Source organism: Colletotrichum orchidophilum, assembly GCF_001831195.1.
Source record: "Colletotrichum orchidophilum strain IMI 309357 chromosome Unknown Scaffold_44.1, whole genome shotgun sequence".
Lineage (NCBI taxonomy): Eukaryota > Fungi > Ascomycota > Sordariomycetes > Glomerellales > Glomerellaceae > Colletotrichum > Colletotrichum orchidophilum.
Genome location: NW_019173000.1, coordinates 261,414 through 286,378, shown reverse-complemented (window position 1 = coordinate 286,378; position 24,965 = coordinate 261,414). Strand labels below are relative to the sequence as shown.

At 49.9% G+C, this 24,965-nt stretch overlaps 10 protein-coding genes across 10 annotated transcripts; 5 read left to right on the top strand and 5 right to left on the bottom strand.

Moving 5' to 3' along the window:
* Positions 1-2,752: 2,752 nt before the first annotated feature.
* On the top strand, positions 2,753-4,643 carry CORC01_06119 (uncharacterized protein; the record flags this gene model as incomplete). The annotated part of the gene is made up of 4 exons (XM_022617761.1): positions 2,753-2,935; positions 3,148-4,033; positions 4,151-4,471; positions 4,621-4,643. 4 exons carry the CDS (start codon positions 2,753-2,755, stop codon positions 4,641-4,643), a joined length of 1,413 nt encoding a protein of 470 aa, XP_022475817.1.
* Positions 4,644-5,592: 949 nt separating this feature from the next.
* On the bottom strand, positions 5,593-6,461 carry CORC01_06118 (carboxymethylenebutenolidase; the record flags this gene model as incomplete). The annotated part of the gene is made up of 3 exons (XM_022617760.1): positions 5,593-5,901; positions 5,961-6,301; positions 6,365-6,461. 3 exons carry the CDS (start codon positions 6,459-6,461, stop codon positions 5,593-5,595), a joined length of 747 nt encoding a protein of 248 aa, XP_022475816.1.
* Positions 6,462-7,209: 748 nt separating this feature from the next.
* On the bottom strand, positions 7,210-8,275 carry CORC01_06117 (short chain dehydrogenase; the record flags this gene model as incomplete). Its single annotated transcript, XM_022617759.1, has 4 exons — positions 7,210-7,442; positions 7,498-7,972; positions 8,026-8,129; positions 8,188-8,275. The coding sequence occupies 4 exons, from the start codon at positions 8,273-8,275 to the stop codon at positions 7,210-7,212; spliced, it is 900 nt and encodes a 299-aa protein (XP_022475815.1).
* Positions 8,276-9,041: 766 nt separating this feature from the next.
* CORC01_06116 (HypA protein) lies at positions 9,042-10,577 on the bottom strand (the record flags this gene model as incomplete). Its single annotated transcript, XM_022617758.1, has 4 exons — positions 9,042-9,586; positions 9,641-10,000; positions 10,059-10,362; positions 10,431-10,577. 4 exons carry the CDS (start codon positions 10,575-10,577, stop codon positions 9,042-9,044), a joined length of 1,356 nt encoding a protein of 451 aa, XP_022475814.1.
* A 685-nt stretch (positions 10,578-11,262) lies between these two features.
* On the top strand, positions 11,263-12,921 carry CORC01_06115 (uncharacterized protein; the record flags this gene model as incomplete). The annotated part of the gene is made up of 4 exons (XM_022617757.1): positions 11,263-11,419; positions 11,502-12,076; positions 12,153-12,511; positions 12,609-12,921. The coding sequence occupies 4 exons, from the start codon at positions 11,263-11,265 to the stop codon at positions 12,919-12,921; spliced, it is 1,404 nt and encodes a 467-aa protein (XP_022475813.1).
* Positions 12,922-13,481: 560 nt separating this feature from the next.
* Positions 13,482-14,290, top strand: CORC01_06114 (uncharacterized protein; the record flags this gene model as incomplete). Its single annotated transcript, XM_022617756.1, has 2 exons — positions 13,482-13,848; positions 13,920-14,290. 2 exons carry the CDS (start codon positions 13,482-13,484, stop codon positions 14,288-14,290), a joined length of 738 nt encoding a protein of 245 aa, XP_022475812.1.
* Positions 14,291-14,410: 120 nt separating this feature from the next.
* Positions 14,411-16,085, top strand: CORC01_06113 (zinc knuckle; the record flags this gene model as incomplete). Its single annotated transcript, XM_022617755.1, has 4 exons — positions 14,411-14,539; positions 14,597-14,827; positions 14,952-15,292; positions 15,608-16,085. The coding sequence occupies 4 exons, from the start codon at positions 14,411-14,413 to the stop codon at positions 16,083-16,085; spliced, it is 1,179 nt and encodes a 392-aa protein (XP_022475811.1).
* A 2,771-nt stretch (positions 16,086-18,856) lies between these two features.
* Positions 18,857-19,782, top strand: CORC01_06112 (2-(S)-hydroxypropyl-CoM dehydrogenase; the record flags this gene model as incomplete). Its single annotated transcript, XM_022617754.1, has 2 exons — positions 18,857-19,261; positions 19,549-19,782. 2 exons carry the CDS (start codon positions 18,857-18,859, stop codon positions 19,780-19,782), a joined length of 639 nt encoding a protein of 212 aa, XP_022475810.1.
* A 129-nt stretch (positions 19,783-19,911) lies between these two features.
* CORC01_06111 (uncharacterized protein) lies at positions 19,912-21,291 on the bottom strand (the record flags this gene model as incomplete). The annotated part of the gene is made up of 6 exons (XM_022617753.1): positions 19,912-20,174; positions 20,244-20,772; positions 20,847-20,912; positions 20,970-21,040; positions 21,105-21,174; positions 21,229-21,291. 6 exons carry the CDS (start codon positions 21,289-21,291, stop codon positions 19,912-19,914), a joined length of 1,062 nt encoding a protein of 353 aa, XP_022475809.1.
* Positions 21,292-22,187: 896 nt separating this feature from the next.
* Positions 22,188-22,460, bottom strand: CORC01_06110 (uncharacterized protein; the record flags this gene model as incomplete). Its single annotated transcript, XM_022617752.1, has 1 exon — positions 22,188-22,460. One exon carries the CDS (start codon positions 22,458-22,460, stop codon positions 22,188-22,190), a length of 273 nt encoding a protein of 90 aa, XP_022475808.1.
* Between the last annotated feature and the right edge of the window lie 2,505 nt (positions 22,461-24,965).

Sequence of the window (24,965 nt, the reverse complement as noted above, 5' to 3'; positions counted from 1 at the left end):
CTGCTGATGCTGATGCAGCATCTTCAAGCTCGTTCAGCTTGCATGCAAATACCTCCGCATGGGCCATCGTCCTCATCAGCCTGTTGAAGATCCCACTGATCAATGCCGTCGACACCAACGCATCCACGTGCAGCACTTTTGAGCTATTCAGCCCTTACGCCGCAAATTTCCCCGTGGGGGCCAACGGCAGCCAGAAAGACCCGTGTCTTGACCCTTCGCCCATAGCCACATTCAGCATCACAACGAAGAGCTTTGCCAGCGCAAATTGAATCAATGCGAGGCTACTGTCTCGAGGAACCTGCATGATGTCACCACCGTTTATTTACTAGGCACAGTGTCCCTTTGGACTTCCGTCCATCAATACTAATGTGTACGATGCATCTCCACCTCGAACCCGCTTTCTGCCTTGATCAGTGGCCAGTGAAGCTTCTTGGCGGTCTCTAAGCGTTCCCACATACCAGGTCATCCATCCAACCGAGGACTTGTGTAGTCGGCTTAAGTGTCTATTGGCATTGGGTCAGCATGTGGCGTTGTTCATTTACATGTTTCCTGTGAGAAAGTCTTTCCAACTCATCGTCCAACCGCCCGCCCTGTAAGGGTAGCCGTGATATATGGAACAACTCCACCGCCAAGTCGTGTTTTTACTGCACCGCACAATTACTTAACGTTCAATACGACGGCCGCCACAGTAAGTTAGCTGATTCCTACCTAATGTAAAACGATCTTCGTTCCCCCTCCAGACCACAACTCCCACTTCTGGAGTCCCTTTGCCATCAGGTTACACACACCCCTTCCTGTCCCGTTTCCCCAGGTTGTCCAACTGCAGCCCACCTCACTTCAGATCACACACATGCAATCATCAACCATGAACACAAATGGCCTATCCATCGCCAGCAGCATAGTGAGAGCGCAATCCAGGTCGCGGCCAGCCAGTATTACGGGCCAGGCGATCTCATGGAGCCCTACTTTCTCCCTGCCGCCGCCGATCACGTGCCGAGTCAGCATCCCGTTCCTTAACAGTCTCCCATAGCTCCCTATGTTACGGCTATTACTATTAAGATCGACTATATCGGTTTACAAGAGTAGCTTTAGATTTAGCTTAACCGCGAGTATATTAATATAAAGAACGACCCCCGGCAGCCGTAAGCTAAGGGGATCTAGCTTAACGTGATAATTAACAATATGTTTCTAACTATTTAAAATCACCTTTCCGTTATGCATCCGTGGTATATAGGTATGAGTAAGAGGCTACTAGACGTCTTAAGCAATCTCAGTAGCAGGGCGTTATGGCCGCCTGAGACGGAACTAGACGTTCTCCTATTCGGCAGCAGGCCGCTGAGGTTTAGTAGAGAGGACAGCTGGGCTTAATTACACAAGCACAGGAAGCCCAGGCCGGCGGCTGAAGTGAGCATAGCCGAGAAAGAGGAGTTCTCGCGGAAAGTTACAAAGAGAATGTAGGCGAGATCCGCAGCGCAAGTGCGTAAGTTGGAAAAGCTCTGCTAAAAGAGTAACTAAGATGGCGTAAATTACTAGCAGGTCACTAGCTCCACGATTATTCAAACCATTACCAGCATAAGTTATATTATCGCTAGCAGTAGAAATCTCAGTGCCTTTTTGTTAAGAAAGGTTTTGAAGGGCATCTACGAGGAATCGTTTGCCCTGAAAAGCCCCCAAAGTTACCTTATTCGGACGGAATCCAGCGATTTGATTGGTAAGCAAGAGTCTTTAAAACAATTAGTCCAGGCCCCGATTAGTCCAGGCCCCGAAAGGGGGGCCGCTTACGTACGCGTTAGCGTGTCCCGTCCAGTGGATAGGTACACAGCAGGTGCGGCGCCCTGAGCGGGTACCTTTCTTAACAAAAAGGCACCCTTAAGGCAACGCTAGCTGCCGTTCCCCAGTAAATGTTGCATTGAAGCAGAAGTCTATCTAAATAGTCCGTATCAGTCGGCCTTTAAAAATCATGGAGAAGGTTAACCCTAAGTAACCCTACTATGTAGCTCTGTGCTCAGGATGCTCAGGATGAATGACTCATGGAGTCTTTATAAAAACGGACCTCGCTCTTCAGGTCGGGACCGAACATACTGCTAATTACTCGCGCTTTGGTAACGGTAGTAAGGAAGTTGGCTTCGGACCCGAGGCCTGAATGCCGGCCCGAAACCCGCCTTGCGTAAGGGATCGGCCGCTACTAGGACAACCCGCGAGATCCATGTCCTGGAACCGAAACATCTCGCTTTCGGGTAAGCTGAGTTTTTTGCCGCCACCCCATGATGTTCCCCCCCTTTTCTTTCGCCGGAGATATCGGAGCACTGTTATGATGAAAACCACAGTCCTAAGTTACTTCTTATCTTTCACATCTAAGGTACAGGAAACTATGGACGGCAGATTGGTGGCATCCCACCTACTCCAAGGTCGAAATACTGTCGCAAAGCTAGGCTCTTGTGACACGTGTAAAAAGTACGCTCCTGTCCGTTACTTTGCCTCCCATGAAAGCTAACCCGGGACATTGCAGGAGAAAAACAAAGTGTATGCAGCCACAACCCTACCGTTGTAAACCACCGCGCAATTAACCCCCAGCTTGCAGGTGATATGGGAAGACCATGCTGCGACGCATGTGTCACCCATGGCTGGACCTGCTCTTACAACGTCACCCGAAAGAAACCTGGTCCACGTCAGGGTTCAAGGCAAGCAAAGACTGTTGATGTTCAACGTCGCTTAGGTAACGGGCTACCACATTGAAGACCATGCCAGCAATATGACTGATCGCCTTTTAGATCGAATTGAAGGGCTTTTGCAAACCCAACGGGCGGCCAACGACGCAGCCTTGTCAGTAAGCCCTGATGCTCGCTCCCAGAGGGAAGAACGAGATGGAACAGAGGAACGATCTTCCTTGGAGCCTCCCGAGACGGCGCCTGTAGCTGAAGTCGAGCCGGAGCTGGTGAGAATCCCATGTCAACGGTTGATCGACGCCCTTAGATGGACAGTCCCTGTGAAGAACAGTGCTCCGGTCGTCGGGCCCAGCGCAAGTCAGACCTCTGCGTTGCCAAATCTGATCACAGCAGCACATCAATTGTCATTAAGTTCAGAAATGGAACTGCACCTGTGAGTTCTCCCCTGAGCCCCGAGCCAACATTCTGGTCCTGTCAATAGTCTCATCGCGCTGTTGTCAGGCTCTCGCTCTTTTTTACCCGGGTGACGCTGCCGGTCCCCGTTTTCTGCCAAGAAAAGTTTTACTCCGACTACAACGCCGGATGTGTGCCTGGATTCCTCCTCGAAGCCATGTTCTCTCTCTCGGCTCGGTGTTCTGAAGAGCCTGAGATACTCGTCCTTGCCGATGGGAGTCAGGAGCTTTTAGCACAGCAATTCGCCGCCAAAGCCGGCCGCGAACTTATCAAAATGACCGGAAAAAATTCCGAAGCTTCAATTGCAGAGGTAAAGGCGACTTTCCTTCTAGCATACCATGACTTCACGCACCTGCCATCGCGGAATGCGGCCGAGAATTGCTTGAGAGCTGTTAGGGCTGCTTACATGTGCGGTCTACATCAGTTGGATAACCCGAATGGGTCGTCAAAAGCACATGGATGTCTTTCTGACATAGAGAGGGAGGAGGGTCGATGCTTGTGGTGGAGCATCTTCTCCTTGGACACGTTCTCGAGCTTGATATCACAGGTGCCCTCAAGCATCGAAGACACGAGCATTGTGACATGCTTACCAAGTACCATCATCACCAATGCGGCCATGAACGACGTCATTCAGCCCTCGGAATCATTCCTTGAAGACACCATTGAAGAGATTTGGGGTCAAGGAGGAAATGACGAATCTCATGGCGCCAAGGTGCAAGCCATTCTGATCTATGCGGTAGCTCTATCGAGAGACGTCCTCGCTGTTCGGCGGCTTTGTGTTGAGAATCCTCGCTGCAAACTGGAATCTCGTCTGGTTCAGATTCGAGAGAGATGGGCTTCCCTGCATAGGACGCTACCCGCTTGGTTCTTTGCAACCACCCGCCATCCGCTCGACAGGACTGTGGAGGACCATCGTAAGCGTCTAGAGGTGTTGAACATGATCAATATGTATGGCCTAAAACCTTCCATTTGCAAGTGGATATAAGCTAATGTGGACAGACTAGGAGCGATAGCTTGCTTTCCCCCCTTAGCCATTGGGCTGGAAGGGCCAACGGCGACGACCGATGACCAGAACTCGTTGCAAAGCAGATGGAAAACCTGCATCGACTACGCTCTCAAAGTCGCAGATGCGTACAAAGTTTGGACTCCAGCACACTTTGAAAAGGCAGACCCAATAATGTTTCCAATAACACGATTAGCCGCTTGCCTTCTCATCTTTGAGCTGATGAATTCGGACCCTGGCCTTGCTGCAGAGAAGCTTGTCGTTTTGGACTCCGCGGACCTTATCATGAATTCCCTGGATCTTTCTTCCCGACCTTCCCGACCTTGGAACATCGTCGGCGCTCTATTACGTAAGGCCCCTTCACATACCTGAGGCCGTCACTATTGACAAATCTGTTCTCAAGGTTCACTGGAAGAGCTCCGAGCGCTGTCTTGGAGAAAGATGAGTCTCGAGGCAATCTTTCAACTTCTGAAAACGGTCGCTTCCCCTCAAAAGCAGTCTGCAGCACGCCAGACAACTGAGGCGGCTTTGTCGACTGTCGGCCCCCCTGGGATCCTCCCTGAGACACACCCCCTCGGAGATTTGACTACATCCTTGATGGACTTGAGCTGTCCACCCCTGTGGTTGCCGCAAACCGAACCCGCATTTATGGACGACTGGTTCCAGCAAAATCAAGCCATTGACTTGGAACTGTGGAAAAATTGAAAAGCAGGACAGATCGAGCGCACCTCTAGTTCCTTAGCGCCGTCCCTTGCTTAGCACGCGATGCCCCAAATGTTGGCACTCAATCACCGTGTAGGAGAACACAAAAAAGAACACGAAGCAAGAAGCATGTTGTATTTCAAAGTTGCGACTCTAGTCTATGAGATCCATGAACCGTGCCACTCCGAGTCACCAACAACATCTGGAGGATTAATTTCAGTATCATTCCCCGTAGACACTGTAAGAATAGGATCTTTATGAATGTCATCCTTGGCAAGGGCGACAAGTTCAAGATGAACAGGATCTTGTGAGCTCCAGTAAAGCACGTCGCTGGCGGACCTGAATTTTAAGAACATGGTAACGTTATATCCTGGAAACTTGTGTCAGATGTTTTACGGCAGTAGTTGAAAAGTCCCGAAAGCTGGACCAGAACAGTTGTATATGGAAGCATCTATTGCCAACAATAGAAAACCTACCTTGAGCTCGGTGTGGGCGTCCCGGAAACGGTGGTTTGGTGGCTCCCGCAAAAGCCTCATCGATGTAGCGCTGACCGGCTTTCTCGGCCCGTCCCGGAATGGTCTTGACGAAATGCACCAACTTGGAAGCTGCCTGAGGGGACTTCAAGGACCACAAAGCCACCAGATATGTGGGCTCAGCGATGTTTGCTGGGCTTCTACTGAAAGTTGGCAGGTTGAGCCAGGTTCTAATTCCACGCGCTTCCCAGAGGGGAATGAAAAACAAAAGGAAAAACAAAAGGAAAAAAAAGCCTTACAGTTGACGGCCAAAGAATTGTAGTATAGTCTGATAGCCTTGGCGATACTTTTCGTTGACGTTTGTATCCTCGAGGTCTCCTCGTGCGGCCATCCAGCCATGGATTTGGTCGTCAAAAGTTTGGACATGGTTGGGGACCTGCAGATTGGAGTGGAAACCAGCTACTGCTGCGGCATCTTCGTCCTTTGAAGCGAGAATACACATTGGCACTCTCACGTTCTTAGCATCCTCGGGATCCAACATGGCAGGGTGAGCTTGAGCGACTGCTTTGAATAGAGAGTCCTCGCCACTACGAAGCGTAACGACCTAGGAAGAAAGGAATTTTAGCAAATCCACCAGATCAACGACGCTACGAACTTAGGTACCTTGCCACCCCAGCACATCCCAAGAGCAAAGACATTCTCAATTGACGCGTTAGATTTCTTGATGCTCTCAACGATTGCGGGAATTCTTTCAACAGCTTTGGAGGGATTTCCAGTGCCGCTGAAGAAGTTGCCCAAAGCATCACGATGCTTCTCAGTCGTTGGCGGGTACCACGAAACATCTGCGGCCTTTCCCTCAAAGAAGTCAGGGACAAAGACACGGTAGGAATTGTTCCTGTCGCTGAGGGCGAGGATGTCGGCTCCTTGGAGTGTCTGGGGGAAGAATCCGAAAATGTCGAACACGACGAGAATGGCGTTCTTGGCCGAAGGAGGGCCCGTCACGTCTGTTGCGCATGGAAATGTCAGATTGTTTCCCCTGCATTGTGGAGGGTTTCCAGTGTTCTCACATGTTTTCATTCCTGCAACATTTTCATAAGTTCCCTTTTCTCTGTAACCTTTCGAGATGACAGGGGGGATCGAGCAGCAGGCGGCTGAGTACGACATGTTGTCTAAGGTGTCTTGGGTGCTTAGGTGTCTTGGTGTCTTGGTGTCTTGTGGTCTTCTTTGTTTGCTCGAATCAGGCCCGCGGAAATAGATGACTTTTTAGTCGGCAATGTTGTCAAGTAGCCGGGAAGGGACCTAGACGATTGCACTGGCTTTAGGGTCCTAAGGAAAGGGTGGATTGCCGGCAGAAAGAGATGCGGCGGTGCTTTGACGGAAGAACTGGCCTTCTCATCGATCTTCGGCGCAAAAAGACCCGCCGATACAATCCCGAAAGTGCTGGGGTATCAGACCGAGCACGAGCACATTAGTCATGAGTTTCGTCAAGTGGGTAACACGGAGTTTTACCGAATCTAATACTGCGCTTGGAATTTTTAGACTAATTACAACCACAACCATCGCCAAACCAGTTTCAGCGTATCTATTGGTTTTGCAATAACACGAGTTTGTAAATCTGACCACAAAGTACTCCTGTAACATCAATTGGTACTGATTTGATTCCGTAAAAGCCTTCGATAAGAAACAGAGCATTCTGTTGAGCTGTTGAGAAATACTTACTGGCTGTCGCCACGGCTTCACTCATTTATTAAAGAAGGAAAATAAATGTTCACCTTCTAAAATAAAATAAAAGACGTCTTAAAATTTCTTTAATCAACTTTTTACTATTACAAATCATGATACAAAACCCATCCCATATTCCAGACAAATGCTTGAACAATTCCTCGTTTACAAGCTGGCCTTGATCATGCGGTCAACCATATGTGCTGGGAACCACGGAGGCGCTGCCACCATCAGCCAAAATTACCGTTCCGTTAGTGTACCCACCAGCCAGTGAGGCTAGGTAGAGCATTGCGCCAGCTGCTTCCACCTCACGGCCAGCCCGGAGTACTGTCGCGCGAGACGCTGGAACCGAGCCATCATCCTCCGCCTTTGGATCCGTCAACTTGAACAATGCCATTTGCTCCGTTAGCTCGGAACGGAAACCTGTCAGTTGGTTAGAATATTGAGCAATCATCGGAAACTCTCCCAGTCAGCTTACCACCGAGTGCCAGGGCGTTGAACCTAATCTGCCAGGGTGCAAAATGAGTAGCCAAGCTCTGCGTGATTTGTCGGACGCCAGTTTTGGAGATGGCATAAGCGAATGATCCAAACAGGCCTCTGCAGTAGCCTCCAACGCTAGACATGCTGATGACTTGGCTTTGAACAGGGAAATTGCGTTGTTTGTTCCCCGCGTCGAGCAAGAGCAAAAATGAGATAGCCGTGTAAAAGGACGCAGTCACATTGACGTGGTACGTATTTGTCCAGTCGTCCATGTCTAGGGACAAGAGGTATCTTTGGTTATCTTCCAAAGTCGTCAAACCTGATTTATCATCGCCCATGCCAGGGCCAGAGCGACCCGCACAGAGAACAAGCAGATTGATGTACCCTTCTCTCGCAGTGATGTAGTCAACAGATTCCTTGAGAGACTCCTTCGAGGTGACATCACCGGGCAACGGAATGATGTTCCCATATTTCTGTAGGAAACATGAGAAATAGGAGGGATGTGCTGGCATCAAGATAGACATACTGCTTGTTTCGATGCTGCCTCCAGCTTCTGCCAATTGCGACCAATTATGTACACCTTGGCGGCCCCGTTTGCTTCAAGAGCTTTGGCAAACATAAGACCCAAACCTAGAAACAGTATTTAGCACGCACCACGGTAGGTTGTTCGTCGGGAGATCCGTCTTACCAGACCCACCACCGGTGATCACAGCAACGAGACCAGTGACATTGAAAACATCCCAGGAGGGTGCGTTGGCGTGAAGGGTCTGCGACATTGCGTGGTCGTTATCTTTGCGCCTTACAAAACTGATGGTCTCACAGAACCGCTGTGGAAACCTGAGATACTGAGAATATATCTATGAAAGAGCGTTCACTCATATAATATTGTTGACAAGACCGGAAAGACCGATGCTTCCTTGCCTAGTCACCTGGACGGAAAATGGTTGAATTACTCGCCGCGGAGATAGCAATGTGCGGCTGGGGACTCGGTGAAAATTTATTTAACGTGAAGATCTACTAGCCAGGCAAGCCTTCAGTTTGCAAGAACGTCACCTGCAAGACTCAGTGGCACTGCGGGGGATCGTGCTGGGACCTTGAATAGCCATAGGCTTCGGGGGATTTAATTGCCCCGGACTTACACCTTCACCCAATGAGAAGGCGCGGAACGGGCTAATGGTTGTTACCGACAATCGGTCGCATACCTTCAGCTACGGAACGATTTCCATCTTCGCCACTTGAAACGACGCAGTGCGCGAAGTCCGAACTTGATCCGTTCGGTTCGGGGTATTCGAGATGCGCGGACGGATGGTCGGGCGCGACTCCAGCAGGCCGCCTCCGAATTGCTTCGCTTCAGTTGAAATCGATCACTGGAAATGCAGCGAAGGAAACGTTCCTCATGCATTGAGAAAAGTTTCAAATTATTTCGGCCACAGATGTTGAAAAACCTCGTAAAAAAAATTAAGCACTGATTTAAAATGGGCAAACTACTAGATAGCTTTTGAGAAAACAACGAATCAATTTTGGGAAATTAGGCTTGTCCCATTAGTTTTGTTCCTGAACCGGTAATAAGTCAGGAACAGCGTCCCACGCCTGGTCGAATCCCGCGAATCTGATCCATGCCTCTGTTGTATTATGTCCCGCTCGTTGGACTTGATCGTTGGGAAGCCAGCTCTCCACCAACGCTGTTGCAGCTTTCGCAAAGTCGTCTTTCTTCATCCGGAAATCAGGCCGATCATCAAATCCGCAGCTGACATTCTGGGCATGAATCAGAGCCCGTATGATTTTGCAGCCATGCCCATCATCTCGGTAATTCAGGCTGCGCTCAATGGCATCAATCCACCCGCCGGGGCCTTTTCGCGGCGTGTAATTGCGAATGTGAGTCAAGTCGAGCTGCGGACAACCCATACCTATGTACAGCATAATGGTGTAGCGTCCGAACCAGGAGAGAAGACGAGCTTTCCCTGGGCGACCGATCCAGTCTTTCTTGACGATAGAGTCCATAATGACGGAGCAGTTTGTCGGGTGCAAGAGGAAGAAGTCTGCCCTCGGCTCTTTACCCCTTCGTTGCGCCCCGGCCAGTATGTATGCTGCACGAAATTCCCAATTAGCCATTAGCCAACATGCGAAACAAGTCGACATACCAGTTGCGTTGCACAATTCCGCCGACCTCATTTCAACCTCATGCTCAAGCACGAGGTAGCGACTGGCGTAGTCAAGCACCTGCTCTCTAGTGCTATCACTCAAAATTCCCTGATAATCCATGAGGTGAAAAGGATCGTTGCCAAGACAGTCAATAAGCTTCTTGTTCGCTGCGCAAAGATCCAAAATATCGACCAGACTGAGGTGGTCCGGCCGGCGTGAGGCGCACTCCTCAACTTCCAACAAGGCTAGAGCCACGTCGGGATCATTCTGCGTACAACCCATCGCTAACCCTTCACAGACAAGGAAAGGGAGATCGAACTCGAGACCAAAGCCCGCCTGGATGAGAGGATGAATGAAGCCTTTCTAATTCGTTAGCAGTGTCAGAGGACGGTGGGATGTTATAGGATGAAGACATACCCGTAACGAGTCTTGAGAATATCTCTGTGGACCAGTCGTCTCCCGAGAACACGAGTTTATTCACGGCGGGCTTGTACCCATGGTTCTTGAATTGGAGTCTGAAGAACTCGAGGAAGTTATGATACTGATTAGGATCGCCAAGATGGCGCTTGAAGGTTGTGAAGTCCGAAATTGTGTACACCAAAAACACGTCAGCGGTGCCCTTGTCTTTTTGGTACGTCGCGTGGTTCTCGAAATGGCTTCGAATATTTTCGGCGTTGGCTCCCAAAGAAAACAAAGTCAACGCGTGGTGAGCAAGGTGGTTCTGTGTATTCGATTAGAAACTGTGGTAGAGCCAGGACATCTGCGGTACTATTTGGAAACAAGACTGACATGCATCAAGACCTCGCGGACGCTGTGGAAATAGACGTGGTGTTTTTCATGATTCAGCACGAGCAATTGATTGACCATGTTCCATGCTGCATCTGCACCGTTTGGTGGAGGAGGCGACCGCAGCCTAGGTTGCAATGTAAGAGTCATTTGAAAGATATGGTGCGAGGTTGCCTGTCACAAGAACTTAGAGATAGGTCAAGGCCTGTATGCGAAATCGTAGTGGGGAACGAACAAACCTTAACTGCTTGTAAAGGTCGCGGCTGTAGAGAGTAGATTCAAAATAATTTCAACATGCTGTACAAATACCAAAAAACAGAATATCACTGACTCAGATCATCTCGTGCAGTCCATTGCATCATGAATACACCGAGGCAAATGGAACAAAAAGATTCTCCGATGGAATGGTGTCTGAAGCTTTGCCAAGCACTCATGCGTCGTAATCGTGCCGTGTTTAGATGTTGCGAGCCGATAAACGCCGAGCAATTCCGGGGCCGGAGAAGTCCAGTACATTTCCCTATGGCCGATGGGTAGTGGGGATCAAACCGGGCTGAGATGGATTATGTACGCAATGGTTCCACTGCTTGGTTTCATAAAGGGGCAAAGATTTTTTTTGCAAGCTTCCTTCGAGTTACATGACATCATCTGACAGCTTTCATCTGGTTTGATTTACTTCACATCTGCCACACGCATAGTGAAGAAACCCCAAAGTGTTCAGTCGCAGAAAAACGAAAACACTATATTAAGTCTGTTGCCAGCCTCTGGCCATAACAACTTGATCAGTAAATAACGCCATCTGACATCAGCCAGACGCTAACTAGCTGCAAATACAACAATGGACAACCAAGAGCCTATCGACCAGCGCAAAGCGACCAACCTTAGCCTTCTCATCGTTGGCGCTGGCGTAGCTGGAATGCTGCTCGCTCTCGAAAGCAAACGCCTCGGGTTTTCCCCCACCATTTTAGAACGAAGGCCCGAAATTGATTCCGCAGGTAAGGTTTCCCCCGAAATGTTCTTATCATATATGATGTGGAAAACGAAAGCAATATTTGTTTTAACGTTGCTTGGCCATAGGGGACTTTGTAGTCATCGGACACAGTGCTACTCGGGTCTTTGACCACTGGCCTCGGCTCAAAAAGCGGTACGCGGAGCAATCATACGAACCCGAGGTGTATTATAATCGCCATACTGGCGAGGCCGTCATCGGGCCATCTCCACTCAAACCGACGACCGGACGACCTCTCCTGAGGCGCCACTTGATTTCGATGCTCGAAGAGGCTATAATACGACAGAACATTCCAGTGAAGTACAACCAGAAGGTGGTCAACTACTTCGAAGACGATAACTGCGGAGGGGTTGAGCTGTCAACTGGGGAGCGGATTACAGCAGACATAGTGGCCGCCTGTGAAGGGGTTCACTCTACGTCGTGGCAGCTCACCACTGGCAAGAAGCCTAATACGACTAGCAGCGGTTCTGCTGTTTATCGCACGTCCGTACCTGCGGATTACATCTTCAATTTGGATCCGGGCCTGAAAAAGCAGTTCGCTGTGCGCGACGGGAACCCTTACATGAAATGGTTCAACGGTCCTGGCATGCACGCACTCGTGGTTTCTGAGGGGAACATGATCTGCTGGTCTGTTCATCATCCGGTAAGTTGAAGTTGCTGCACGCTGAGCCTATTGGATGTTTGTGCCTGACCGAAGACGAATACTTCAATGGAATCAGGAGAACGCGAATACCTCTACGGAGTCATGGAGCGCAACGCTCGACAGCGCAACTGTCGCCGAACAATTGTTGGAAGAGCATCCGGACTGGTCTCAGGATCTGATGTCCCTGATTAGAAACACTCCTAATGGGACTGTCAACGACTGGCTTCTTCTGTTCCGTGATCCCGAACCAACATGGGTCTCACACAAGGGCCGTGTTGTCCAGGCTGGGGATAGTGCCCATCCTTTCCTGCCAACTTCCGCCAATGGAGCTACGCAAGCAATGGAGGATGCGACCACACTGGCTTCTGCCCTGAGGCTGGGTGTCGATTCTGGTGCTTCCGTCAAAGAGAGTCTAATCGTTTACAACACGCTCCGGTAAGTCCGCATCGGCGACCTTCTCGACCCTCTCCACGCTTGGAGATCGGTAGGACTCCAGGATTGTTAGGTCCGTTTTGCTGACGAGTTATTATAGATTCGAAAGGACGTCTTGTGCACAGCTTATGGGAGCTATTCACCGCCAAGCCCACCATGATACAGACTGGGATGAAGTGCGCAGAAACCCGGATATTTTACTCAACACTGGGCCAGGAGCATGGATCGCGAATCATGATCCTGAGGCATACGTGATCGAGCAATTTGAAAAGTGCCTTGAGAGTATCCGTAACGAGCAGCCTTTCAAGAACACAAACACGCCATCTGGATTCACGTACCGACCATGGACATGTGCTGGTCTGCAGCGTTATAAAGAGGGTGACCACTTGTTCTTGGAAGGGGACTGGTTGTAAGCAGTGAACATCTGGGACAAAATGGATTTCCACAAATGCCTTTCTGGTAAGAAAGGTTATTATATAGTAGTACACAAATCACCCCTCCGGACAAAAAAGCTGCAATTTACACTTTGTAAAGCACTACGAATATTCCCTATTCGGACAGAATCTAGCGATTTCGTTAGTAAAAAAGAACCTCTATCATCGCGTTTTCGATGGTTTTGGGTCAAAGCCGTTGTTTAAAGCAGGTATAAAGCCGTGGAGATTTCCAGCAGTAAAATAGAAAAGAATAAAATTCAATTGAAGCCACAGCATCGTGATGTGCGTCCAAAATGGACGAAGAAGTTTACAGGTGTTTTTGTGATGTCGTTCCAATCCCCACATTAACCAGCCAATCACGTAACAGGGTCATCGGCCAGAGAGCCCAACCACGCGATGGAACGCAGGCAGGGAGGAAAGTAGAACAAGGAGAAAGGATAAGAAATTTAGGGGCAGAAATGTAAGATTATATAGAGAGGACAAGAGGAATCAGTTAAGGAGGTTAGATAGAAGGAAGTAACCAATACGTACAGCCGAACATGGAGCCATTCGTCCACAACGCGCAGCATTCCATCTTGATATGCACGTCTTGTCAGTATGCGGTGGTGGCCAACGAAGTGACGGCGCATTTGCGGAATCACCATGGGTCGATCACCGCCGAGGCCAGGGGCAAAGTGGCCAGATTGGTCGGCGATATTCCCAGCATCGTCCGCAGCCAAACCGAGCTGGAGTCGTTCCAATACCCAGACGCCACGGTCGAGCCCATCGCCCACATCGCACCACCCCAAGTCGATGGGTTGCGTTGCTATTTGTGCCGTTATATGTGCCGCCGCGCCCGGAACTTGCAGGAGCATTGCCGGGCAGAGCACGGATGGGAGAATAATTGGCAGAAGGGGGGCAATGTGCGTAAGAGGGCCAAGGTAGCCAGGGATATGCCGTGGACGACGGGGGTGCCGTGCAAGCGATTTTTCCTATAGCGCGCCGGGAGCCGGTGGTTCGAGGTCGGGCGGGGTTTGGGGTTGCCGTTGAAAGCAGCGAGTCGGCGCAGCGGGGGACGGACGACCCAGCGTGGTTCGTCGCATTACACGACGAGCAGGAGGCGAGGTTCGAGGCCGGCGCGCGCCAGGAGGTCAGCACGTTCGACGAAAAGTTAGAGCCGAACGGGTGGTTATACCGCGTCGGGTGGACGAGGGATTTGGAAGGGTTGAACAAGACACAGTTACAGGACGCCACGCGACCGATCGAGGACGGCAAGGAGACGTTGCGGGCCGTTTGGGCCGTGTGGGCTGTGTTCAACAGTACAAGCGCCACGGCAGCACCGCACAAGGTCGGGCAAGACGCATTGTGAGAGGCGGAGCGGAGGGAGGTCGGCCAGAAGCCGGTATGACCGTTCGACAACCGCATGGAGGACGACACATGGCAGCGGTATAAGGAGGTTTGGCGCAAGATGGTGAGCATATAGTTCCGCATGGACGAGTGGCCGGAGCACGAGCGGCCGCCGTACCGGTTCACCATACGGCAGGGGTCGTTGTGGGATGCATTTATCAGCCGCGTCGAGGCGGACGTCGGCGGCAGGCAGGCTGGTCAGGCAGGGGAGGTAGGAAGAATGTGTTTGGACGCTATTATTGCGTTTATCGAGGACCTGTAAAAGCAGAGCCAGAGGGAGCGCGCGATGATTGGTGCGTTGGCGGTGTTGGGCATCCGCGAGGATGGCGGGTGGTACCAGGCGACGGAGTACGCGACGAATTATTCGGCCGTGATCAAGGTGACCAAGATGTTTGTTGTGTATCATGCATGGTTAGAGCGGCACGACGAGGTGGCGGAGTTGACGATAACCAAAGGTGCCGAAGCAGCATACGAGGAGGCCACCAGCGTGTTCCATTTGGTGCGTGACAAGGTAACCACAGCCAGGACCGGCCGAGGTATTCGTTTTTGCACGACGACCGCAATGAGGGGTGGGCAGGCAAGGGTAAGGGGTGGATCGCACGGCAGATGACGCGGGGTCTAAGGCACGACGGCGGGCGTGGTTGGACCGGTCCCGGGAGGCGGCAACAATGCCCAACAACGGCAACAGCCACCACCCGTACCGCGAGAAGAGGGTGCGGGCATACGAACAGGCGTTTGAGTCGTTCCGGGAGCGGTTATGGATGTTAATGCACATGGTGGCAGGGCAGCCGGCGCAGGCATCCGAGTTGGCGGGCATCAGACATAGCAACACGGCCAACGGCGGGGTGAGGAACGTGTTCACACATGACGACATGATATGTTTCGTCACGTCGTATCACAAGAATGACCGTCAGACGGGGACCACCAAGGTGATACACCAGTGTTTGCCGCTCGAGGTTGGCGAGTTATTAGTGTGGTATTTATGGTTGGTGTTGCCGTTTTGGCAGCAAGTGCAGGGCATCATCCATCAGACAGGCCGGAAGAGCGCATCTTTATAGGCGGATGATGTTGTTATCAAGGGGTAGGGAGCCAGAGGGGCGGGCGACGAAGGATGTGACAACAACAATGAGGGCGAGGACGCCCGTGCTGGTAGCATCAACAACAGCAGCAACAACAGCAACAGCAGCAACAACGAGCAAGCCGCGTCAAGCAGGGCGCCATGGACGGATGGACGGATGTGGACGTCGGACAAGTCGAGGCGGATCATGCAGCAGCACAGCGAGCGGTTGGTGGGCAGCAAGATTAACATCAGTGGGTGGCGGCACATGGCCGTTGCCAGCGCTAACCGTTATTTGAATGGGGCATTCGGGTGGCCCGAAGACGACGACAACGACGAGGATGTAGGGGTGGAGGACAGCCCGGTGGATCTACAGGCGGGACACGGCACGCACGTGGCGGGGATGATATACGGGCGGTTGTACCAGGAGGCACCGTTCGGCACGGCGGCGTTGCGGGACAAGTTCCGGGCGATCAGCCGGCAGTGGCAATTCAAAGAACACAGCAAAGATCTCTGCACCCTCACTCTGGGATTAGACGCAGATCGGAACACTGAAATCGCCATCCACAACATACACAACCCGCAAAACCACGACAACCGCATAATGAGATCTTTACAGCAACTACGGAAAACGCTAGAAGCCAATCACCACATCGAACAAATAGTGGTAGGAGATTTCAAACTTCACCATAAGCTATAGGGAGGAAGCGAGATCCGGACACGAGATGCCGAAGCGAGAGAATTAATAGAACTCATAGACGACGTTAACCTCGTCAACCAGTTGTCCGTGGGCACTATAATGTACATGGAAGGGGATGGCCGCTCAACGATAGACCTCTGCCTTTTCACGGTCAGGCTAGTGGACAGGCTCATCAAATACGGAGTAGATGACAACGCAAACCATGACTCAGACCACCTTCCCATCGCAACATCGCTAGACCTAACAATTACGCAACTACAACAAAAAAGAAAGAGAAATTAGAAGGCTATAGATAAAACCATCTTCATAAAAGCTGTCAAACGGACTCTTCCCCCACTAAAGAGGCCGAGGACGAAAACGGCCCTAGACATATACCAGTGCTACTTGCTTTTCTTCAACTAAGCCGGCACACTCGTCATTAGCATAATTTTAACCCAGGTTTTTTAGGGATGGGCTGCGCTAATCAGGTTATAATTGGTATATAGATTGATATTAATACATTGAGTATATATAAATATAGTATCCTAATAGCTTGAAAGTTCTCTCTGAGGCGTACCCAATCGTTATAATATAACCCGGAATAGCCTCTAACCAGTCTCCTACAATAATAACATCTCTACGTTATAAATAAACCGAATAAAACATAAGCATCCCCGCGAGCGTTATTACGCTCTTTTAATAATATTAATAATATTTTTACATCAACATCTCCTCCTATTATTACTATCCCCTACCCTAATATAAGCTTATTAAGGATAAAATACGCTATATTATAGCCATTCTCACAAACGCACAACCCGCTAAAGCTAGGCCTATTATCCGCGGCGCACCATCCTCCGCCTTTACCCGCCTTCTTACAGTTTAACGGACAGGTGCTCCCGTTCGGGCAGCTAAGGACGCAGTAGTATGTTCGTTGGACGCCGAGACAGCGGGGCCCATTGCCAAAGTTGCACGGGCCCGACTATGCTGCTGGGCAGTTGCTATCGGCGTTGGCGGCGAGGACCAGCGCCGGGGCGAGTGTCACGGTCCAGAGGGTTGCCAGGACGGACGGGAAATGCATCTTGATATGGGTTTTGTTAAAGACAGATGTACTTAGGATTAACTTATGTTGCGAGGGAGGTCAGATAAGATATAAAAGGTGGTATAGCAGGCTAACAATCGATAGTAATAGACGATCTTTTAGCATCTTATATATGCTACTCACAAGCTATCACGCCCCAGCTCGTTGTAATAAAATATTCAAAATCGGGACGCAGATTCCCAAACAGGGTATATTTCACTGAGTAAGTGAGAGGCGTTGACTCGGGGTTTAATATATCTTCAACTTACCTTAAACCTTCCCCTTAAGCTTATCTCAGTAGCTGCCCAAAGCTCTGTGACAGCACGAAAGCCTCTTTTTACTGCCGGTCGGATCACGCCGAAGCCCTCCGAAACGTGGTCCAACACCAGAGCTTCACTAGTGTAGGTACGGCCCGGTTATCAGGCCAAAGTTTAACCCACCTGTCAGGTACCGGTGGGGCGTGGTCAAAGCCACCACTCTCCCACCTTTTTGACCAATAGGAGAGCCCCATTCACAAACCGACAAGCATCACCCACCACCACCCTCACCACTGACAAACTATCACCACATCAATAATATAGCCCGCCTAAAAAGTATCCATCTAAAGCATTAATGTGCGACGGCGAACGGTATGCTATAATAGCAATGACATGAATCGCGACCACTGCACGGTCCACCCACATCAACTCATTTATAGATAGTCAGCGTCAAAGAGAAGCTAATTCTGAAAAAGGGAAAAAAAGGGTTTAGATTATGTAACATCAGGCCTACTTCCGGGCAAGCCGATATAATCTAAAGTATATATATTATCACATTGAGAAAACCAAGCAACCGGTTTAGCATCCATCTAAGGTGCCGATCAGGTTCGGCATCCTCTGGAGCTCCTTCGTCAGGATGTAGAGGTTGTGCCTCATGCCCACTTCTCTCTAAGTGCCGGCCGTCTCGATTCCTCCCCCCTCGATTCTTTCCCTCCGTTCAACACCTTGTTTCTCCCCTCTTCCTTGCTCTACCCTCGACACGGGTGGCACTTAGTGAGAAGGGGTTCCCTCTAAGTGCTACCCCTGTCGACCCTTTCCATCTCTTTTGTCGACCCTTTCCTTATTCCCTTACCTCACTTCCTCTCCCCCGTCCCTTTAATCCTCTCCTCGACCTTCTACCTCTATACTCGATAGGGGAGACACTCCGGGAGAGGAGGTTCTAAGATGATTTAAACAGCTTCAGCCAAAACTTTTAAAAGACACCCCCGTAAACTATATTTACTTCATTAGAAGATTTAAGGTTAAGAGAAAGGCCTTAGGGGCTTTTTTTTTCTACCTATAGTGGGCTGCCCGAACAGCCGAACGGCGCTGGCCCTAACCTAATCGCGCCGGTGCCGTTCCGGCCCGCTACTTTTGCTGTGAGCATGTTACTTACCTTCCTTTTAACATAAGCTGGCCGTGTGAGCGGGGTGACATCATTTTTTTATCCTGACTTACCTTGGCCTGACCCCGCTCGATTGTCGCTGCTCGGGTTTCCCTAAATAAGTTAGCCGTATTACCGGAGCGGCTTATACAGTGTGCTACATGAAAAGTTTCATCGAGAAATTACACCGAGCTGAGCTATCCGACCCATCAAGTAGATGTGATAGAATCGTAATTCCTCGTCTTCACATACTTGCCCAATCCAACAACCAGCCGATTCTTTGTCGCACGGCCTGACATCAATCATTCCCATGTCAGAAATTCCAAGCGAACCCCCATCCCGATCCTTCAAGGGCAAGGTGGCCATAGTCACTGGAGCTGGGTGTGCAGGTGATGGCATTGGAAACGGGCGTGCTATTTCCATTCTCTTGGCCGATGACGGCTGCAACATTGTGTGTGTCGACAGAGATTGGTCATGGGCGCGCAAAACCTGCGACATGGTAGCCGCGAAGCCCGGGAGAGGCGAAACTCTTGCGTTGCAAGGGGATGTGACCTCTTCGAGTGACTGCGAAAATGTTGTTCAGATGGCATTACAAACATTTGGCCGGGTCGATGTTTTGATCAATAACGTGGGAATTGCGGGAGCCGCAGGCACTGCCGTCGACGTCGATATGGAACAATGGGCAAAGGACTTCGATGTCAATGTTTCTAGCATGGTTCTTATGGCTAAGTATGCTATCCCCGCCATGCTAAAGAATGAGGGAGAAAGCAAAGGTGCAATTGTCAACATGGGCAGTGTCGCTGGGTTAAAGGGGGGCACTCCGCATCTATTATATCCGACAAGTAAAGGCGCGATTGTCAATATGACCCGAGCGATGGCTGCCCATCATGCAAAAGACGGAATTCGTGTGAATTGTGTTTGTCCAGGAGTAAGGCTTAACCCCCATACCTAGCGCTCTCGACAGAAACGATGAGCTAACCATATGGTGTGTTACGTGCATAGATGTTGTATACGCCTATGATGTACGCTGGCGGAATGAGTGAGGAAGCGAGAGCTGCAAGAAAGGCAAGAAGCCTTCTTGGGACGGAAGGGAACGGCTGGGATGCTGCTTGCGCGGTTGTCTTTTTGGCCAGTAATCATGCAAGATGGATGACTGGTGTGATTCTTCCAGTCGACGCTGGCACCACTGCAGCTGTCGGAATAGGAATGACCAAGGCTGCCAGCGTGAATGGCTAGTAAGAAGCGATTTGAATTAGCGTTAGTGCAATTGCCAAAGTCACAGGGAATTATTAGAGCATCGGATGATGTGCACTCATACTGCAGTCTCAATCGACTTCCGAGTCTTAGGTCCTTCGTAACATCAGATTAGTCGTGCATAAGAGCAACTCTAGCCTTAATCTCTCCTCTTTCTAAACGTTCCAAGACATCCGGGAAATCACTTAGTTTCGCCGTCTCAACCCTAGGCCTTATTTTCCCTTCAGAGATGAGTTGCAGAACATCCATCAGATCGTTCACCTGACCTCCATAAGAGAAGATGTAGCTAAGTCGCTTCCTAGTCCCAATCTTCATGTGTATAGTGTTCTCAGTATCGAGACTTCCAACGCACAATAGCTTCCCACCTCGACGGACTAAAATTTTGGGTAAGATAGATATTCTCGATATGCAGATAAAAAATAATGAGTTATTGTTGGTCTCACCTATCTGTTGTGCATCCTCAAAGGTCTGATGCGTGCCGACAAAATCGAGAACAGTGTCAATCTTTCCCGCCAAGCCTTGCTCAATGACAAAATCTTGAACCTTTTTCCCCGGTGGAACCAAGTCTGCCCGGGCAACCCCAATCGCGGCTGCTTGATCGAGAAGACTTTCCCTAATATCAGAGACAATGACTCTTGCACCAATGTTGAGGACAATTTGGAGAGCATTAAAACCTAGGCCTCCGAGGCCGAAGAGAAAGACAGTCTCCGTTGGTTTGACCTCACCTCGTCTATGAACGGCGTGATAGGCTGTGGTCACGGCGTCGGTGGCAACCGCAGCCTCAGCGGGCGAGACTCCCTGAGGAACATGGGCAAGTCCACGTACATCGATGGCTGCATATGGTGCATAGAATCCATCTTGACCGATACCAGAGTGATGCCCAACTTCACATAGCTGAGGCAATCCTCGTGAACACTCGTCGCACTGGATAGCTCCACATCCTGGGACGGCATTCAGAGCCACAATATCGCCCTAATATTGACATCAAGCTCAGCTTAATATATCAGGTACATAAAGAACAAACTCGACTTCCATAAAGTACTTACCACCTTGAATGTTGTGTCAAGAACCTGATCTCCAACCTTGACGATCTGTCCGCAGCCTTCGTGACCCTAGGATAAACTTAGCCTGACACAGAATCGGAAACAAGGTAGCCTCAACGCTCTTACAAGAATGAATTTCTGCTGGAACCACTCAGGTTGCTTCTCGATGGTGAGGAGCGAATGATCACTTCGGCAAACTATTGTGATTGTCGTCGAGTAAGCAAATATGCATCCAACAGCCAGTTAGTCCTTTTCGCTTACCGCCGGATGCAAGCATCTTGCACAACACACCAGTCGGAGGTGGCACAGGAACTGCTACTTCTTCCCAGACCTAATCATATTTTGAATCAGCAGCTGCATTTTCTCAAGCGAGTTTGTCACGCACAGGATTCGGATCGCCTCTGTGCTTTCTCCAAGCGAACATAGTCTCGGGGACCGACATGGCCATGAGCTTGTGAGGATGATTTGACTATCAATTCTGTTGATTGCTAGTTTGTTTTACAACCAGAATGTTGAAACACGGAATTGGCTATGGTATTTTGACTTTTTGGCAGGGTTATTCTAGTCTCAACGTTGTTTTTACACACAGACCGTCACTGCACCTCCCGGCTTACTCATATGAGTACAGCCGAAGCTTGCCGAAGCACAAGCCCGCTAGTACGAACTGAGTTGAGTCAGCCCAAGTTCAAACCTCCTCGATATCTCCAGAGTGTTCATTGATTGAAGTCGGAACCTTGGCAATAAGGAATCTGAACAATAAACCTGATCTCTTCGACATCTTCTTCTTTCCAGTGTAAGCATCTTGATTCATTCACAACTTGCCTGCGCGACGCTGCTTCTCGTGGTATATCAGCAGTCGTCTAGGTATTATTGCCCGAAGCCCGAAGGAGACTTGGAAATTGCCACAATGACGATGTCTCCCTTGATTCATTTGGGAGGCGCTTTCCTGGCCTGCACGTAGTCTTGATTTTCAATTACGGAACATGACCTCGACCTGACTATGGAAACAATCGGGACTTCGCCAGCACGGTCTTCTGGGACAGCAGGGACGACGCAGTCTACCGGCCAAATAGGTACGCCTCAAACTCCGCTGGGGCAATTTGATGTCCCTTAAATGACTCAAGTCAGTCACTGTGAAAATTTAACGTTAGGAGTCTATACCCTGGCTTTGATGAGCTCTTTGATTCGGTGTGCGATTCATAGATGTTCCCTAACGCTAAGAGCCTTCCGCATTTCTCCCACGTCGCCAGTTTTGTTGAAGCGACCGTCTTCTGTGTTGACGAAAGTTTCGCGATTTGCGGGGTCGTCATTGGGATAACCGAGCACGACGCTGGGCGACCTCACCTACACCTCGCCTAGCTCATTGTAAGCCTCGACACGCTTGCCGCCAGTATCGACCAGCATAACCTCAAAACCCGGCAGGATCAAGCCAGAGCTAGCAATGACAATGTCCCTGGGCGCATCGGAAGTAACAACAACGCAGGTTTCTGTCATCCCATGCCCGAGAGTAATCTTCCACAGTGGATACGAGGACAGCAGAGCGTTGGTTGCCTCTAACCTCAACGCTGCCGCGCCAACCATTACACGCCTTATAAATGATATGTCATATTTCTTCATTGTTCCGAAATTGTTGATGATTGCGTTAACGCGCGGTGGAACTAGATAGAGGTTGCTGATCTTGAACGTCTCTATTGTGCGCAGATATCTACCTGTGTAATTAAACTTTGGTAGCACAATCACCGTGTCGGCCCGATAAGCTGAGGTGTTACATGTGATGATAAGGCTGTAGATCAGAGACTGAGGTAGGAGACTGCAGCTTTCTGAAATTTCGGCAGCTTTTGCAGCTTTCGATTCAACGGGTATAAGAGAATGGACGGTGCAAAATGCTTTGCACTTTGATGTCATAAGCTGATGTGTAAGCTCTTCTGTGTTATACACTGCGTTTGGCCGTTTACAGGGGAAGAGACGCCTATCAGGCCAAGGACGGCCCAAGACAAGCCCATTAGGTCCATCCACAGTCAACAAGGTCAGAACACATTTTTGAAGAAGCAATAACCCTGAGCATCACTGGACGTACAGTGTTTAGAGAAAATATGCCAATTGCCTTGTCAAACTTAATCTCCTTATTGACACTCCATCCCAATTCCTGTCCCAATGATCTCGCCAGGGTCTCGACGCGATCTTGCTACACTTGAGCCGATGTGCTGCTGCCACTCAGTCCGCAAGTGTAAGAGTCGACAAACTTCGCAAATGAATGTCGTCAGTATTGCTCGTTGAAAATGGAGTCGCAGAGGGGGGCTGTATTTATATGTTTGGGAGATCAGAGAGCGATTGATCGGGAACAAACAACATCCTTGCAGCGGACTTGTTCAGCGTTGAGAATAGATCCCCGACCACAAAGGATAGCCCCAAATCATCTAAGATGCCCGAAAACCAAGATGCTTCCTCGTATCAAGCTCTTGTTTGTCCGGTTAGATCTGTCTCAAGCTCTGAAGCAGGAAATAGACGGCGAGGTTCAACGACATGTTAATCCCGATTGGGATTGCCGACAACCCCCACAACCCCCAATGTGCTCGCCTCTGGTGATATTACTCGATCCCGGGGCCGATCTTTTCAGAGTCCCACTAGAGTAGACTCGGCTCTCAACAAGGCCACCCAGCCAATGCACACGGATACGGGAGATGGGCATGATAGACCGGCTGCCCTGGTTACAATGATGCGCTCTTGGCCTTGGCGGAGGGAGATACTGACCGGTCCGTTAGTGTTGGTTTTGCAACAAGCACGGGGCCAACAGCCGGCTCTGACGTCGGTGGTAAATTGGCAATCGGTTTCCCGGCCACTCTTATCCGGATCAGTCGTCAGCTTCAAGAGATATCAGTGAAGGCGATCGTCGTTGAGGTCGTATCACTATTTGTCAGACAACTAATTACATGTAGTAGAGCCGCGACAAGATTTCATCCGATGAAAGATCTGACAGTTATATTTGTCGTAATATACTCTTACAATACGTTTGTAGTTTTTTTTTTCAATAGGAATAAGGAATCGAAGGAACTTTGGTCAACGCTATCTAGCTAATGCCATCTCAGAGGGGTTTGGCCATCAAAACGAGCCACTGCCATGCTTGGAAGCAACAAAGTCTTGTGATTTCCGGTATCTTATGACCGCTGGATTCGCTATCAATTGCTGTCTTACTCAGCTCTGAGTCGGTCTCGGGTGTAGGATAGAATCTTGATGTCGCGGTGACGACGTGAACCTGATGCTGGAAGCGGAAGTGCCTCCCTCTGCAAGCTACTCTTCAAAGTCTCCACGACAAACAGTTGAGCCAAGGAATGGCGTAATGAGATTGCATTTTACATATTTCCTCCTGACAAAAATGTGAGTTCCTTACAGAAACTTCGAGACAAGGTGAAATCAACAGAGCTCCCCGGGCAGCATCCTAGTCTGTAAAAAGACTAGTTTCTTGGACAAGCTCAGGGGAAGGCCTGCACCAAGCCTAGCATGGCAAGTTTTGCGGTCAAGACATTAGGCGAATGAACGCGTAGGCGAGTACGCTAGCCCTTGGCTTCTGGGGAAGCGCGGGTCGATCCATCCTCTTTTCCGGGGTATGTTCGTCCATTACGAACGTTCTCGAGCCCGAGATGAAACACATCTTATGACCCCGATGCCTGCAAAAGAGAACCTCATCAGACGATGTTTGCATTGGCGTATTTCCTCTCATCTCGTTTATTCCTTCAAAAGGCGAGACGGTGTTGTTGTAGTGGGACAAAAATGAGTCGGGCTGCTGCTTGGAGCATATTTAACGAAGACTAGTTTTTCTTGCCTGATTTGTATTTGCATCTGATGAGCAGAGGACTAATGTGGCCTCGATCCCTCTTCAAGAGGCACTCAATTGCAACCTCGGGATGGTTTGCAGCTGTAGCACATATAACTCGTCTAGCCATCTTTTCGACTTTCAGGAAAGTGTGCATTCTTTAAAACCAAAGCCGACACTGGATAGGAGCATAATTCCAAGCACAACACTGGCAAGTTTCATGCCGGAAACAGCGGAATCAGGCTCGGCTGACTGAAAGAGGAAATCAGTCAAAACCACACATTATATAATGGATACCCAATTAACTAACC